Below are 18,797 nucleotides of genomic sequence, written 5' to 3'. Positions count from 1 at the left end.
TTGAACTTAGATTAACTACACAGCAAGTGATGAAAATTACTTAAGAGGAAAAGCATTCCTTGGAGATTTAGGTTTACAGGGGAGGTTCCTCATGCAATAGCATAGCTCCGGTCAGTTGGTTCAATTCCTCACATTAGAGAATTAACATAAAGTCAATTCTCTAACAGGTGCTGCACAAATGCATCCCTCAATTGGATTTCAGCTTTAAGTCTCTCACTGATGCAACTTGCAATGGTTTGAGCCTCTCACTAGCCTTTACCATTCAAGGTGATCTTTAACCTTGGACTTCCTTTCACAAGCTCGCAAGAGATAACTAATGGATGTCTCCTTAGAGTCCAAAAGCTTACCAAGTGTTGGCAATTCTAGAAAATCCTACCTTTAAGTCACCTACCAGAGGCTCGCAAGGGGTAAACTAGTGCATCTCCATGGTTAGAGATCACTTGCCTTACCAAGTGTTGGCCCAGGTGACTCCAAGGGGTTTTAAGTTAACTAAAAACGTAGAAACCATTCATGGGACACACTTACTCCTCATTCATAGCTGAAACCACAAAGCTTCTGATTCTTGCACTTGGAACCTTTCCCGACTACCTTAACTCCAAGGAACTAAAAGGTTTAGTTACTCATTCTCTGGGGAAAGCTCCTCAGAGAGTGCATAACTTAGTAAAATAAGTAAAAAACACAATCAAAGTGAGAAGGTAAAGCAGAGCTCAAGCTCTGTGTTTTTCTTGCTTTGAAACTTTTACAAAAGGTTCATCACCCTCAGAACAGGCTCCTCGGGCTCCCTTTATACCAAAATCACATAATCAACTATTACATCGATATTTTAGCCAAATTCCTAACTTAAAAACTAAGGAATCCTATCATTGGTGACTTACAAGGAGAATTTGGGCATTTAGGCAACAAAAATCTAATGAAAAATATCTCCAAGTGTCGGTTACAAATATCGGGAAGCACTAAGGACCACTTCGCAGGTGCATAATGAGGTCTGCGAGATTTCGCAGACGCACAAAAAGGGCTACGAAATCACTTCGCAGCAAAAGGTTCGTATATGGTGTTTGACAAATATCTGGGCGGCTGGGTCCACCACCAATAATGATTCCTCCAGCCATTCTGCAGTGTGGTATTCCAAACCCAGTCTTCTGCAGTTTGGTGGTATCGCGATAACAGACACCAATCCTCTGAATTCCTATTGCAAAGCAACAGTCGACACAGATATGGCGGACGTCCTCCTCTCAGCTTCGCTTCAAGTTCTATTCGAAAGGTTGGCTTCTCCAGAGCTCATAAACTTCATTCGGCGACGGAACCTTAGCGATGAACTCCTCAACGAGTTGAAGAGGAAACTCGTGGTTGTTCTCAATGTGCTCAATGATGCGGAGGTGAAGCAATTTTCGAACCCAAATGTCAAAGAGTGGCTCGTCCATGTCAAGGATGCTGTGTATGGTGCGGAAGACCTGTTGGACGAGATCGCTACCGACGCTTTGCGTTGCAAGATGGAAGCTGCTGACTCCCAAACCGGCGGAACTCTTAAGGCGTGGAAATGGAACAAGTTCTCTGCTTGTGTGAAGGCTCCATTTGCTATCAAAAGCATGGAGTCCAGGGTCAGGGGCATGATTGATCTACTGGAAAAAATCGGAGGAGAAATAGTTCGGTTGGGGCTAGCAGAAGGTGGGGGCGAGAAACGGTCACCAAGACCAAGATCACCAATGTCCACTTCTTTGGAGGATGGCTCCATTGTTGTCGGCAGGGATGAAATTCAGAAGGAGATGGTGGAGTGGTTGCTTTCTGACAATACAACAGGCGACAAAATGGGGGTGATGTCCATAGTGGGCATGGGCGGCAGCGGCAAGACCACGCTTGCTCGGCTTCTCTATAACGGTGAGGAAGTGAAGAAACACTTCGACTTGCAAGCATGGGTCTGTGTTTCCACTGAGTTTCTCCTTATCAAGGTCACTAAAACAATTCTAGACGAAATCGGTTCTAAAACTGATTCTGACAGCCTAAATAAGCTTCAGCTTCAACTCAAAGAGCAACTTAGTAACAAGAAGTTTCTGCTTGTTCTTGATGACGTCTGGAATTTGAAGCCTCGTGATGAAGGTGACATGGAGCTTAGTGATCGTGAAGGTTGGGAACGTCTACGAACTCCACTCCTCGCTGCAGCAGAGGGAAGCAAGATTGTTGTGACCAGTCGTGATAAATCTGTTGCAGAAGCCATGAAAGCGGCCCCTACTCATGATCTTGGGAAATTAAGCTCTGAAGATAGTTGGTCCCTGTTTAAAAAGCATGCATTTGGAGATAAAGACCCCAACGCATTCCTTGAGCTTGAACGCATAGGCAGACAGATTGTGGACAAGTGCCAAGGATTGCCTTTGGCTGTGAAAGCACTCGGCTGGGTTCTCTTTGCTTTCCCTTGCATTCCAGACTTTGCTTATGGCAAAAATGCTTCAAAGCTTTGATTCTTCATGCTTCTGAGCTTCCCATTCTTATCCAAGGATTCCATATAACTTTCCTCAATCTCATAATGCTTTGGTGATCAAAATACTAACAAAAACACCAAAACTTACACAATTTGATTAGAATTGATTGAAAGGGGCCTTAACATGCTAATTGGGTTAAAAGGCACTAACTACTACTCAAAAGTGTTTAAAAGGATTAATTATAAGCTATCAAATAACACTTTTTGAGTAGTAATCAGGGATCATACTGCACACTCTCCTGAACTGGAACCTATTGGGCCTACTGCCCATCCATCATCTGACCAAGACTAGTTATGGTCTCCTGGATCGAAGCCATAGCAGCAGCAAACTGATCAACTGTAACCACCTGCAAATCCATATCTGCCTAATCTGACTGGTCTAACACTCTAATCAATCTACCTCTCATTTTGATCCCGGAAGCTGAACTGATGCAACTCATGGAACAGCGCCATTTGATTCATCCCCGGCAACGACGCCATTTGATGCGACTCATGGTAGCTTAGCTTTAAAGGCGTATCAACAAAATTTATACCTTAGATACTATTACTAAAGTAGCCAAGCTACTATAGCATAGTGGTTCTAGGATCGTTCACTGGGAAGGGTTTTCGCAAACACAAGTGATATTCAAATTAGGAAAATAGGTGATTTTCTTATGGATGTTAGCTTTAAAAGAAGATGTAAATGGTTCAGAAAGATTTAAACTAATTTAAGCTAACATTAAAGACTAAAATGAAAGGGTGTAAAAACAAGTTTCTCAAAGATAGGATAGCTATGCTCTAGCTCTTATGCAAATTGGAAATCTCAGGATAGGCTCCTCGCGTTGGGGTTGCAACTATGGTGATGCTTGCTTCCCGAACCGGTATGGATTTAGCAAATCAAGTTTTAATCCTTTAAAATGGCAAAACAGATGGTAGTGAATTTCATCAATGGTTAGTCACCTTAGACTTCCTTTGAATGGCTCGTAAGAGATAACTAATGGTCTAAAGCCAAAAGCTTACCAAATATTGGCAACTCAAAGTCATTCCAAGTGATAAACTCACCTTTCAATGGCCATTGAAATTGGTTCTAATGGATTAATGCAAAACTTGGAATTGAAAACCTCACCTTCCAATAGCTCGTAGGAGATAACTAATGGATAGAAATCCAAAAGCTTATCAAGTATTGGCCATTGGAAGTTGTCTAATGGAAATAAAAACTAAACTTTGCATTAATGAACCATTAATGAAAAACGACTACCTTACCTTCCGGGTGCGAGAAATTTCCATGGGAATGCATCCAAGCCATCACATAACATCCATACTTTGAGAAACTTAAAAGGTTAGCCTCTCATCCTTGGGGATTTCATCCACCAAGGATGTTTGGCTACTAAGAAAATAAGAAAGAAAAGAGAAGGAGAAACAGAGCAAGGCTTTGTGGTATATTTCAATATATATGGGTATATTACATATCTTCCTCCATATGTTTCAACGGATGCAAAGGAGTTTATATAGAGAAGCTTTTCCATCCTTCCTAGCTAAGAAATCTTATGATTGGTGGATTACAAGGAGAAGAATGGAAATTTATACAAAAATATCTAAAAGAAAATATCTCGTGTGGAGTCGGCAAAACAGGGGAAGGGGTGTGCGAAATTCGCACACCTGATCAGGAGGTGTGCGAAATTCGCACACCATTCAGAAGGTGTGCGAAATTTTCGCACACCTGGAGCAGTTTTCTTCCGAAGGCCATAACTTCCTCGTTTCAGCTCCAAATCGTGCACGGTTTGAAGCGTTGGATTCTTGACTTCTTGAGCTTTGAAACGGTATATAGCATGTAGAAAATGGACTTCGGGAAGTGCTCCAAAAGTGCCAAAGAACACTGCAGCTGCTGACCTCAGATTTCCTCCTTGCTTCTCTTTGCTTTTCTTTTGCTTTTCTTTGCTTCTCTTTGCTTTTCTTTGCTTTTCTTTGCTTTTCTTCTTTGGTTGGCTTGTCTAAGTAGCTCCTCCATCATTTGGCATGCTTGAATTGATTCATAAGCTGATATAAACATGTAAACTTGCCACAAAAATGGTTAAAACCAATTACTAAGGATCTTAATGAATTAATTGGGTTAAATGAATATGATTACTACACAAAGGTGCTTAAAACCATTATAATTAGGTCTACAAAATAGCACTTTTTGGTAGTAATCATGAACCCAAAACGAACGTATCAATACTCCTATAATAGTGGAAATACTAGATAAGAGATAGTGTAAAGGAAACTCTACAACGAATGTCTATCAATTCTAAACAAATATATAAGAGACTAATACGAAGGTAACTAAACTTATCGCCATTAACTCAGCTTTGAAGGCCCATAGATGCACCCACGTATAGGAAAGGAATCCTAATGGGAGGATCTAAGGCTCAACCTACAAGGCTAAGGTTGCTCTAAAAGGGGAAGAGTGGACTTTAAAGGATCCCTAGTAGAAGCAATCATACCATCTGGAGGTACGCAACCCTCTGCACGCCTCTGAAGAGATGGGGCACTTCCATACAAGGTGGTCATCACCTCCACACATGCACTACCTCGACATTCCAGGCGGTTTCCTATGGTAAAAGCTCTCGCAACTTTCAACACTTAATAGTCAGCTAAAGTGCATAGTGAGTGGTGTGGGTGCATCCAAAAATCCTATGAAGCTAAAAAAAAAAAAAAACACACTGATCACACAAATATCCATGAAACCTAGCTCTGGGCTATACAAGTCTTCAAAGATCGGACTCCAATCAACATCAGTGTTTCGACCTCCTCCAGAATGCTTCCAAACATCGATATAGCCCGTCGCTAGACCGTACTCCTAACCACTAGCTCAGTCAAAGAAAAAACACACACACAAGGCCTCACACTTGTAAAAATGAGAGCCGAAATGAAGAAAATGACCGAAACCAGTGGGTTGAAGGTAAGGGGATAGATGTGTGACCTACATAGACAAGCAACATGCAAACACATAGGAGAAGAGCAGTCATGCAACAAACAATCAAGCAGGGTGCAAATATATCATCCATGTCCACACACAATCTAAATGAGCATATGAAAACAAAATGAATAGCAAGGATAACATACTCGAAAATAATCAAGATAATATTCAAGCAAGAGAATCAATACTAAGACAAGATATATAGTAATATCAACATACATGTCAGAGTGAGCAGGATAATCATGGCAATAATAGAATCAATATGTTAAGACAAATATGAGAATCAATTAATATCATCAGCATGTCAACATCTTAAATAGATATAGCAATCAAGCATGGCAAATCGCCATAACAAAATCCTCAATGTGTTATGATCACTCAAGCATGGAGAAGCATAAAAGGAAGGTATCCATCAACTAACTAATCAAACACCATATTTGAATCAATTTAAGTTCAAGCTTAACCCTCAAAAACCCCTAGTGGAGTCGCCATTTTATGGACCCTGCATTTTAGCTCGATGCATTCCCACTCGATGACATGACTCGTTTTTTGTTTATTTGGTGAAAAATATGATTTTTAGAAAAGACTTGGAGTTGCCACTTATTTTTGTTTTATTTTTAAGGGAAAACAAAATAAGAAAGAAAACCCTAAGTGTGACTCCTTATTTGGAAAAGACAATTTGTGGAAAACCAAAGTCGAGTCTGAGGGTCAGGTTACTTGTTGGGAAGGTATGAAAAAAAAGATTTCATAGCATCCCTTTAAGTCCCTAGAAATGAGTCTCTACTAAATAAATTGAGGCAAGCATGACAATTAACTAGGAGATCAATGGATACCAAAATGATCATAGATTAAAAGCAGGTCATGATAACGAATAAATAAACAAAGTGAAAGAGAAAGCGTACCTTGGCAGCAGGTAATAAAGTGTTATCATGAAACAAAGTTAGTGTACAATGATAAGTGTAAAATATCTCACACAAAACCAATCAAAATCAAACAATATCAACTATACAATTCACTTGAATTATTTCCGAAAGAAATGTTATGAATGTTGGAGCCCCACGAAAGCCCAATTTATTTTTGTTATGAATTAATTCTCATAAATTCCATTATTTTGGAATATGAAAACTTATTCATTTTTTATATTAAAAAATATTAAAAATGGGAGTTTTGAAAATTAAATTTGAAATTTTGGAATTTTGGAAATTTTGGAAATGGTATTTTAAAAATTAAATTTGAAATTTATTTTGGAAATTTTGGAAATGGTATTTTAAACATTAAATTTCAAATTTTGGAAATTTTTTTAGAATGGTAGTTTTGGAAATCATTTGAAAATTGAAATCTTGAAAATTAGATTTAAAAAAAAAATTGGAATTTTAAAGAGTTATTTCAGAATGGAGAAAAAAAAAGTAAAGAATAAATAAATAAATAAATTTTTAACATTAAAAGAAGAAAAAATCAAGAGGATTGCATATGGCTATTACATGGTGCACTGGAGGGTGTCTAGATTGCCACCGTCGACGAGGTTCACGTCGTAAAAATCCTACTTCGAACCTAGGGTGGTCTCGGTGAGGGTGGTCGAAGGTGCGCTGCCCATGCCGTTGCAAAAAAAAGAGTCACAGCAGCCGCTAGTGGGGCAGTAGCCCCGATCGTGGGCTTCGAAGGAGCAGTCGTGATAGCTCTAGAATGCGGCTGAACCATACCATTAGGATGTGGAAGAAGAGAGCTTTGGTTGGGTGGGTGTCAACCAAGTTATGATTGGGATTGATCTAAAACAAGAAAACATCCAGCACGTATGATGTCTCAAAATCGTATTGCATCATCACATCCCCCCAGTTACCAAAACCCACTCACTAGAAGTAAACCAATCAAATGTTATTACACCATCATGATGACCGGATGAAGCATGAGCAAAAGCTCCTGAAGCAATAACACAAAGGCAAACTTGAACATTCCAGCAGCGATGAGCATGTGAGTTGTCGCCAGTGAAGACATATTTGGAGCTGCTATGATTGTTATGAAGATTTTCCTTGTAACCCAAGAACCCCATCTTACCCAAGTAGTGCCAAATCTAATTTACACAATTAACATCCATTTCTCATCAAAACAATGGCCTAACTCCTGAGTTCCCAGCTCAACTGTCCATAGGTAACTGACAATTCGGCATATTTAGAGCAAATTGAAGAATAGAAGCCCTGTCGATGAATCGGGAAATGGGCTATTGACACCACCGCTGCCACCACCGCCTCCATCACTTGGAGACTATGGTACTTGTAGTTGCATCTAGAGCAGCTCCTCCTCATCTAACAACAATCGCTTATAGGTCACATCAGTAGATGATTATGCGATCACGATAACTGGCCCTGCCATAGTCAGGTCACCCACCATGCTACCCTGATGACTTGGCCATGCCCTCTGGCCAAGAAAATGGTTAAACCAGTTGCACCAGGCGGCGCAAGCGGTGGTAAGAAGGATCCAGATAACGAAAGTATCTCAAACCTTCCATGTCACATCAAAAATGCCCTAACGGGCACCAACTACTTGATGCTTACATTCGTTTCCATTCCACTCCCACTTAGAACACCAATCCTCCGCTGTTGCCTGTAGACATAAGTGGAAACACAGTCAAACACATCACAGCCATTACCCACCTTTAGAATCTAAGCTCGAAGCATGTTTTCACCCTCTGGGATTGTACTCTTAAATGGCGATACACAAACCAAAACATTCTACAACTTGATACACAGGAACAGAGGTATATAGAGAAGAAAAATTGCTAAAACAATAAAGCAAGAGTGGGAAATCCGAAGATTTACTAAGCAAAGCCACATTTCATGAGTTATCAACGGGCTGAGATGTATGTGAATGAAAGCAAATGCATTTCAAATGGAAAGCAAATGGATTTCAAATGGAAATCAAAACATGATTGTAAGCATCTCATACGGAATCCCAAAACAAAGCCAAGGAAATAGGTACGAAATCAAACATAAAATACATGCAAACAAACTCGGATTTTATAAGAATATGTAAAAGTGCCCAATGCTCGCATTCAGACATCAAAATGGAATCCCAATATACACAGAAAACCTGATGGAACTATATGAAAATGAAAAAACCTAGTAGCTTATGGAAATCACACCTATGTTCTTCCCTTCCCGACTCATTTTCTCTGTTTTTCTTCCAAGCTGATTTTTCTACAACTCCTTCCTTCCTAAATGCCTTTTTCTTTTTGGACCCCTCTCTCACACCTTCAATCTGAATACTTCTTTGCTTCTTCATGGCCCCCCCATGATTTGTTTTTTTTTTTCCCTAAAAATCCTTTCTTTTTCCCATGCCGAAAAACCTTTGGAAACTTGGTCTCCTCTCCTTTTTTCAAAGCATCCTTTTTTTCCACCCTTAATTTTTCAAAAATCAGCCTTCTTCCCATGCAGTCTACTGGTCACTACAAGAAAAAAAGGGAATAATGACGCTTTTTAAGTGTCAAGGAAGGCAAAAGATGACGCTTCCCTCAAGTGTCATCTCCTAGCCTGTCATTATAGGTTTCAATCAACAATGACACTTCTAAGGAGCGCCATCTTTGATTTTATGTTTTCTATGACACTTCTAACAAGTGTCGTCTTTGATTAATATTAACAATGACACTTCTAAAAGCGTCATCTCTAAGTGTTTTCTATTAAAGAATTTTTACAAAATTATCAATCTTGACACTTATAGAAGTGTCATCTTTGACTTATTTTAAGAATGACACCTATAAAAATGTCATTTTTGAACATGTTCTAATAAAAAAATGATTTTATTTTTTATTAAAATAATGAATTTCCTATAATTAAATTAAAGAAAAAATAATTTTACACCATAAAATTGAATAAAACTTTACCAATTAAAATTCCAAAAACTAATATACAATTACCTAATCTAAGCAATTAATATAACTACTTATATAATGATTACACACAAATTGTTGGACTATAATTTACAATTCTTTTAATATAAGAACAAAAGCTAAGGAAAAAAACCATTAAATAAACCATAATATGCAAAAACCTAATTCAACCTCCTAATGAGTTCAATCACGTAATCTTCATGATTTTGGAATCACTTTCTTCAACGTGACAATTTTTCTTCTTTTGACACCTTGAAGATCATATTGATTTCATTTGCAACCTGTAAACAAAAGAAGAAGAAAAAAAACCTTTAAATTATACATATAACAACAATAAACATTATTGAAACTATGACCTTCATAGAATTAATTTAGACTACTCAAGCTTGCTCACTAACCTAAACTTTAAAGTTAAAAATAAAAATAAAATAAATAAATAATTTTCATTGTTGTACCATATTATGCTTCCACTTGGTTTACTTTGGTAATATTCTAAAAATACAAAATTATTGAATAAACATTTAAGTCAATTCCTAAGATTTATGTTTTCTAATTTACTACAACCTGGATTATCATTCTTTAACACAGAGAATTATTTTAATAATGGAAAAAAAATGTGTGAAAAGGAAGAGAGGTCCTTGAGCTCCTAAATTAGGAGTATCTCAACTTCAATGAACTTTAAGAAATGGTTGACTGGAAATTCTAATAGATGGAAATACACCCCACAAAAAGCATTGAAAAGCTAAACTTAGAAAGAAAATAACATTACCTTAACATTTATACTAATAAGTGGATGGATCAAAATACATATTGTTCCATGGAAAAAATAAAAGTACTAGAGTTATGCTATACAATCATCATGAGATTATACTATAAGAGACATGATTTTAAAAACATTAAAAAGTTCATAAGATAATTAAGTTGATGAAAAAGTAAGTCATATATGAGAACTATGAAATTTAATATATAATTAAATAGCTTATAAGACTATATGTATGATATAGAAAATCTTATCTTGAAAGTCGTAATGGAAAAACAATTTTCATTCTATAATGTGAACAAAAATTTATACTTCAAAGAGTTGAGAATAAAAAAAACAAATAAAATTTTAGAAGACATCCTTAGCAAATAAAAAGGGTAAAACATAATAAGATACTGAGATCTTCTTGTCTCTATAATACAACTATCTTTGATGTTTACAATATATTTTGGAAAATTCGAGATGTAAATAAGATAACTCAATACTAAATACTAAAAATTAGCCCACTCATCTTAGTTGTTACATGCATTTTTTATGCAACCTGGATGTCAATTCACTCCATTAGTGGGGTTCATGTTTTGAATTTGAAGACCATTACACTATTATATATATATATTTATTTGAGTAGATTTTCTTTTCCTTTAAAAAATAAAATAAGAATATGATCCCACGTAGCACCATTTAATTGATTAACAAGTTAATAACTACTTCAACACTGATCAAAGATATAAAATAAAATAGCACCTTAATAAAATAATAAGAGGCTACTTTTGCTAGAGGTTCGTTGAACTTGTACAATGATAGAAAAAACAGAAAAAATTTAAGAGGCTGGTTGAATAATAAAAATAAGAGGCTGGATTGGATAATAGAAATTTTTGTGTGGACAAAAAAGATTCAATGGTCAAGAATCAATTCAAGCATCTCTGAAAAGTCTACCCAACCATTTGATAGGATTATGCGAGCAGCTACAAGGATAATGCAAATATAGGCAAGCTATTGTTATTTAACAAGCCCCCAAACAAATAGGACCATGAATTCTAAACCTTTGAACCTCCTAAATCCAAGAGCTTCCCTGCAGCCACTTTGTGCTTCTAGCTTTATCCAACAACCATTCAGATAAAATAAAACACAGTATGTGAGCAGCTACAAGGATTATGCAAATATAGGCAAGAATATTGTTATCTAACAAACAGATAGCACAATTGGCTTCTCATATTTCCTAGTTCTTGAAGCTCGCAAATCTAAAAACTAAGCCTACCTGTACAAATAACACTCTTAAGGAACAGGTTAAAAATTGGGTAGCCTAATTTAATTGATACTAGTTTATACAAGCAGTAGAGCTAGAGAATAATATGTTGGGCCTGATCCCAACTATTTGGCACAATGCAAATTTTGTTCAGCTTTATCCTTGCCAATGGAATTTCTAACTGCTAAGCATCATATAGTAAATATTTTAAACCAACTCTAAGCAAATCAAATTCTAAACCAAATTATAGAATTTTCTATGTTAAATTTTATAATTTGACAATACAAACAATGCACACAATAATGATCTAAACTTAAACTAATATTAAGCTTCCACAAATAGGATATATCATTAATCAATTCCATAAATAAGGTTATGGAAAGGACCACACAATAGATTCATAATAAAACCTACTTTTGACAAATGCTCTGTAATCAGGATCATGCTCACATAAAAAGTTATCATCATCTAGCATTATATTTCTTTAACATTAACTCAAACAAATTCATCAAACTAAGAAAACAGGAAAAAGAAAGTATATCTAACAAACATTGTAACACGATCATCATAAATTTGTCTTCTAATTACTGTTTTAACAACCCATGTTCCATGCCACTTGACTTTTTCAGATTCACCAATAGACCCTGGCAAGTAACAAAACAGAAATCTCTATATAATTGCTTCACATGGAGAAAATTATTGGAAATAGCTTCAGAATGAATGCATAAAACGAATAGATAAATAATCCAAACAACAATCCTTAATTTAGCATTAAATAACAAATACATCATGAGATTTGGTTGGTAAACTGTTCAAGGAATGAAAAGATGACCAGAGTCTGTACAAAAATATTTTTGGTAGGTCACCTCCTGTCCAAAAATATTGTATGACGCTTAATTATTGCACAGAGCCAAAATCATTAACATAAAATAAAGTTTTAGGATAACTTATTGTGTTCCTTAGTTTAAATGGTAAACCAGCCAAACAATGATAGCACTATGACTGTTCTTTACTAGGCCAAACTATCACAAGACCAAGCCAACAATTATAACAATACGACTTCAGTTTTATCACACCCAAGCTATCACTAAACATAACACAGATGGAAGTTATTTTACCTTTTTTTTTTTAGCATTAATGGAAGGATTTTAACCCTGTATATTGTGATCATTGTGCTCTTGATACATATTTCATAATATTTTTATATGACAGCTTCTTAAATATTTTTTGCAATCAGTAGGACAATCAGACAGTAAAACTCCCCTGACATACTCTACCAAGTTACAAAATGGTTGTTCAAAGAGTTCAACTATAGAAATATTTTGTGGCAGTTAAATATTTCCTTTCCATATTCTTGACTGGGAAGTAGCAGTTAAATATTTCCACACAATATTCTTGACCAGGAAGTACACTTGAGTAACAAGATTCCAAATCCTCTGGCACATTAAACAAGTAAAAAGCCTCTATTAGCTAGTGATTGCAATCTATGTTAGAAGTAAAACTTGTGAGATTAGTTAAATTCAGGAAAAAGAAGAGGAAGAAAAAAGGAGAAAAAGAAATAAATTAAGGTTTAGGTTTGTGTAACTTGATTTCCCTGTACTTTCCAATCTATCTATATTACCAAGGGTATTCTATCTTACCTCTTATTTTGCCCTTAAGACCCATTTCTTTACCTACCTCACCAAACCCATACATCACCTTAAATTTTTGAAAACTCATAAAACCCCCTCTCAAATGCTCACCTTCTTCCACATCTTCCTCATCTCAAAGACTCATCATTTTCTGTCATTTTCCTCATTCCATTTGAAATCCCTCTCCTTCCAACCCACAAAGCTCATAGAAATCATGAAAGGACTTTTCCATTGAATATTTTCTAAAATCATATTAGAATATTATTAACACCAAAAACATGCATGGTTCATAGCTTTAATTCCTTAAAGCAACATTTCTCAATGCTCATATGCAAGCCCATGATCAACCAATACTATTATTGTAGTACACATTTAAAATTGGACAAGGAAAAAAAAAGACAATTTATTATAAAAATACCACTACCGAACATAGAATCCATCTATTTGTTTCTTAAACAAAATACGGAAGATAAATAAAACAAAAACGAAGGGCAACAAATACATATAATGGAGAAATTGACATTTCATAAACGGAAGCAATGACAACCTTGGGAAAAATAAAATTAACAGAGCAAACATAGAAACCAGAAACATATGTTAAAAACCATCAACCAAAATTCAATGAATGAAAGAAAAAAGTGGAAGAGGTTCAATTGTAACCTTAATAAAGTTCCTGTAACTCAATAGATATGGAATAAATATTATACACATGTAGACTTACCTCATAGATGAGGTGCCACAGATTCCTATTTTTACAATCCTCATGATTCCTTGAAATAAAAAATACATTGCAATCCTCATGATTCCTTGAATTTTCAGTTTTTTTTTTTTTTTTTTTTTTTTTTTGCCATCAAAACCCACTAATGGAAGTCATTTATGCTTCTAGAGTACCATCTAGTTGGATCATTTCTCAAACTTTCCCTTTGCAGGTATTTTAATTTTCATTAACAACATCTAGTTTTTTTTTCTTTCTTTTCTCTAATCTAAGTTGCAGAATGGATAACTCTTGTCAAGAAGTTGCCATATAGATGGTGGATTAGACTTCTCAAAATCAAAAGTCCCACAAAATGATTTTGATGAATTTTCACTATCCTTTAAAAAATTCTGCTACTGCTTAGACAAACATCTAAGTATCCAAAATGATAATTTTCATTAAAGTGAACTTGAATTCAAGAACTGAAAAACCTATAAGACTGAACTTCAAATCCTAGAGTTCAAAATGCTAAATGTCCAAATCTAAAAACCAAAGCCTTATCAAATCTCTAAAGAACTAGAAAATTTTAGGAAAAAGGAAAACTCTTATACTCATAAAGGAGAAAAAAAAAGAAAAAAAAAAACAATGTCACTGGTATAGAGCAACAACAAATGATTAAAAATCTAAAAGTCTAACACTAGAACAATAAATTGATAGAAACTTAGGATTAATTTTGCTAAATGATTCCTTAATTTGTAAATTTTAATAAACTTAATACCAAAAACAGAAACATTTTAGCAAACACATTAGAAATCTAACTTTCACCTAATTGAGAGCTATGGCCCTACTAAAAAACCCACCAATCTATAAGGAACCCAGTGCACCAAAATCTCTCCCATCCCTGAACCAGCAGCCTCATTTCCCTACGATCAACATCCTCACTGTAGGACCCATAAATGAGAACAACACATTGTGTAAAACTGTCTCATATTAGAATCACCAACCCCATTTGTGATCCACACAAAAAATCAAGTTCTACCATTACATTAGAAAAATAATCCACAATCCTAACCTTTAACGTACCAATAAAACATAAATATCCAATCCTACAAATTAAATAAATCAAATTCCAATATTAAATCACAAGCACATTAAAAACTAAAAGAAAAGAAGCAAACAAAACAAACAATAAGAACTAGAAACTAAAATTTGCACCTGAGGATGAGCTAAAATTTGTTCCAAGCCCTTATCATGCATACTCTTAGGTTAGATAATAACAGATGGCGAGGAACAAAGTTTTACATGGAAATTACAGAGGATGAGGTATTCGAAATGTCAAATAAGGTGGGGGTTGAAGAAAATGAAGGGAAATTACCATAAAGACCTGATAGTTGATATCTATAAGCAATAGAGGCTTCGAGTCTCTAGTGCGAAATCACAAAGGCTGTGACACCATCAAAAAAGAATTATAGAAGCTTTAATTCCAGACAAAGCATGAGAAAAAATAAACCCTAAAGAGAGGGATTTACCTGTGTTGATTTTTTGAAGAAGTTCCCAAAATCTTGGTGATGGTAGATCAATTAGGGCCTCTCGACAGTGGAGTTCATCTATGAAGAAGGGTTAAGGCTTCTTCCTTCTAGATTTCTCCAGTGATGGAGACATATGTTATTCGCGACAGTTATTTTCTGATGAAAGGTCATCAGCAGTGGCTAATAAACGTAGAGATTTAACTTGCCAATGATGTTTATCGAGGTTATCCTCTTGAGTGTAGAAGGAGCATCCCGACTAGTTGATGTTATCACCGATGCGGTGACAGATGGGTTTCTACTGGTTGCCATTGAGTTTGCCGATGGTCTTTGTCGTGGCTGTTGTTAGTAGATTTGGGGCTAGGGTTCCTATCTATGATATCGAGGGTTTGTTAAATTGGAAAAGATTGGGAAAAAGAAGGGTATATATAAACTCATAAATAATGACATTTATTACAAATGTCAATGTTACTCCAACAAACAATGACACTTAAAAAAAGTATCAACATATTTAAAGCGCCAACGAAACCTTTGAAGAAGCGCCAACTTTCAGCTAAATTCTATAAGCGCCAATATATTTATTCAAAAAACGTCATTGTTAGTCAAATTTCTATAAGCGCCATTATTAATACAATTCCTTGACGTTTCTTGCAAGCGCCAAGGAAATGAACGTCATTGAATATATTTTTTGTAGTAGTGGGTTCCCATGTAGTCCTTCATTTTTCTCCTTCCTAATCTTCTCTCTTTTTCTATGCCTCTCCATAGTTTCCACAACTTCTGATGCAGCCCTATTAGGCTGCCATTGGAATTTTCAAGGTTGTGATGAGTCTAGTAATAGGAGAAAGAAAAAAATGTGCCTGATACTAATACGTACAAGATGATGCATCAAAAGTGGCATTACTAATTAAACCATGCATGGTAGTCATGTAGTTTCTAATGGACTTTTCTTTTCTTATAAAGAATAATTCTTTTATTTTTCTTCAAGAAACTTTTTTTTTAAGTAAATAAAATAAAATAAAATAAGCATTTTAAAAATAAATGAAAACAAAATAAAATAAAATAAAATAAATGAATAAAATAAAAAAAATATAAAAAATATAAATGTAAAAACATAAAGTAAATAAATAATAATAATAATAATAATAGTAACAATAACAAAGTAACCAAAATAAAATATATTGGTAAGAATAATAATGATAACAATAAAGATAATGATAACAAAAATATACAATGGCCATACATATAAAAAATTAAATAAGAAATGAATCAATAAATAAATAAATAAATAAGAAGATAAATAGATATAAGTATGTAACGCATATTCATGTAAGCTACGTGAGCCATGTAAACCATGCAAGCCATTCAAGTGACTTAGGGGTGTCGGAGCAATCCCTAAAAGGACTAGGCGTACTTAAATGGGCCAGGTGTGCCTAATGGGCCTAAATAAGTCCAAACCAATTGTCATAAATGTGTATCTAGTATCCAGAATAACTCAAAGAGGTAAGATATGTGAGTAACAATAGGCTTCCAAGAACTGCTATAAGGTATTGAAAGACTACTCAATCAAGGTATGTGCCAAGGGGACAAAATGAAGGGTCTACACTAACTCATTACAGAGATTCGTAAGCATATAATCCATCACTCTCCAAAGATACTTGAATACATGCTTGACACCTACCCAAAGCTCTACTAAGGAAATGGACTAATATCCACTCATTATTCCTCCAATAAAGAAAATATTTAGTCTAGCACATAGCATCGAATACTTAAGACTATCCATTGCAGAGGCATAGGATACCGCTTTAATGTAATCTCTCTCCATAGATGTCCAAGGGCATTGATCTTGAGAAAGGCAACCTTAAACCCAAAGGGAAACAAACCCTTCTTGGAGTTTTGCATCATGTACTTAACCAAATGTTCATCAATATAGGTGACACGGTGCAATTTTCCTATTCTTGCAATCCTAAAGACCTTAATCCCAATAATATATTGCATCTTCCCCTAGATTTTCATTTAATAGTGAGTAAACTACCAGATCTTGACCGATGATAATATCCTTACATCATATCCAATGAGTAGATTGTCATCTACCTGCAAGATCTTAGAGCATCACTACGCTTCCTTATGCCTTCTTGTACACATAAAGGTCATTTGCTATGAAAAGGTTTGGTTGTTGTATCTTACAAATGAGATACACTACAATAGATATGAGTAATATGATGAATTTGACTATGACCACTATTGAAAAGGTTTTCCATGGTTGAAAGAAAGTTTCAAACCATAACTTTTAGTTACAATCTTAGCCACAGAAACTCAAGCTTTCCATCTACTCTTGTGTTCCTCTTGTAAACCAACTTAAGGAACCCAAACTATGTTAAAATACAAAGATTCTAACTACCTCTCTATAGTTCTTTGCCTTAAGTGTGCACAAACACTACTCACTGCTTCATCATAATCTATGTGGTATAAACCTCCCACTATGATGAGGCATTAGTGTACTAGAAATCATAGGAATGGTACGCCTTTAATCCTTTGGATCCATACTATCCTATACAATGTGGGACTACAATCTAATATATCTTCCAATCTATATCGCTTTTTGCCTTATTCCTTATCATATAGTCTTCATACAAAATTTGACATTTATGTTCACAAATGTCTTCTAATGATCCTGACTATAAAGGTAATAACCCAAAAATTCTCTAATATATCTTATATACTAATATTCCTTTTTAAAAAAAGAGGTATTACACGGTTTATAAGACATATCCCTAAAAGAATATGGGAAAAATGAGAAACCTATCCACGATTTCACTATGTTCATACGAGTTTGATATCTTCTTTCCACCACTTTATGTTGCAATAGAGATCAAGTGCACATAACTGAGAAATAATCTCATGCTCCAATGAAAAAAAATGAAACTTACTAGACATATCACATTGATCTAATTGAAATGACTAGGTATGTATACGTAACAGGTTATCTAATCCCGTCTTAATTTCAATGAATGTATGAAAGGCATCGAATTTCCTATGTGCATATCCAAACCTAGAATAATCATCACTAAAAGTGATGAAATACCCATACCCTCCCCATGCATGGACATTAAAAGTTCTATGCATGTTAGTATGAACTAACTCCAAACATCCCTTGGTTGTAGTTCTCTTGGTCATTTTACCATCTATATAGGATTTGTAGACTGGAAGATCTTTTGAAATCAAAGAGTCTAGACTTTACCAGTATTTAGATTAATATGACCTAGGTCAAGATACTAGGTTCAATCCTAAGATTTGACTATTCTCATCACTTGGCAAAGTGATAATGGAATACATATAAAAAAATGATATTACCTCCCACTAACCTGCATAACTAACCTTGCATTTGAAGGTAAGGTAAGTATAATCCTATCATCTAACCTTCTCACTTGTTGAATATCCTATAACGAATTATAGACAGTGGGTTTAGAATCTATCCACTATAAATAGTGAAATCCAACACTAAGTATTCAACAATGAAAAAATAATGTATACTTTCCTTTTTCCCTTTAGTTAAATTAGACACTCATTTTCTAGTATCCTAAAAAGTCACAAAGGAATCACTTGCCCTTAAGCTTACTCTCTTAGTCCTTCTCATAAACTTTCCTTATTT

General features: G+C 35.1%; 2 protein-coding genes and 1 pseudogene across 2 annotated transcripts in view; 2 read left to right on the top strand and 1 right to left on the bottom strand.

Annotated features, from left to right (window-relative positions):
- The first annotated feature begins 1,214 nt into the window (after window positions 1–1,214).
- LOC117930481 (putative disease resistance RPP13-like protein 1) lies at window positions 1,215–6,966 on the top strand. Its single transcript, XM_034851134.1, has 2 exons — window positions 1,215–2,390; window positions 6,916–6,966. The coding sequence occupies exons 1-2, from the start codon at window positions 1,215–1,217 to the stop codon at window positions 6,964–6,966; spliced, it is 1,227 nt and encodes a 408-aa protein (XP_034707025.1).
- Window positions 6,967–7,509: 543 nt separating this feature from the next.
- On the bottom strand, window positions 7,510–8,083 carry LOC117930480 (annotated as a pseudogene).
- A 7,279-nt stretch (window positions 8,084–15,362) lies between these two features.
- The window catches only part of LOC117930479, a 33,302-nt gene continuing 29,867 nt past the window's right edge, over window positions 15,363–18,797 (top strand). The window contains exon 1 of the mRNA XM_034851133.1: window positions 15,363–15,463. Coding sequence (XP_034707024.1) covers window positions 15,363–15,463 — 101 coding nt within the window. The remainder of the gene's footprint in view (window positions 15,464–18,797) is intronic.

The sequence above is a fragment of the Vitis riparia genome, chromosome 14 (assembly GCF_004353265.1).
Source record: "Vitis riparia cultivar Riparia Gloire de Montpellier isolate 1030 chromosome 14, EGFV_Vit.rip_1.0, whole genome shotgun sequence".
NCBI lineage: Eukaryota > Viridiplantae > Streptophyta > Magnoliopsida > Vitales > Vitaceae > Vitis > Vitis riparia.
The sequence above is the reverse complement of the archived record's forward strand: the minus strand, read 5'-3'. Positions and strand labels throughout refer to the sequence as shown.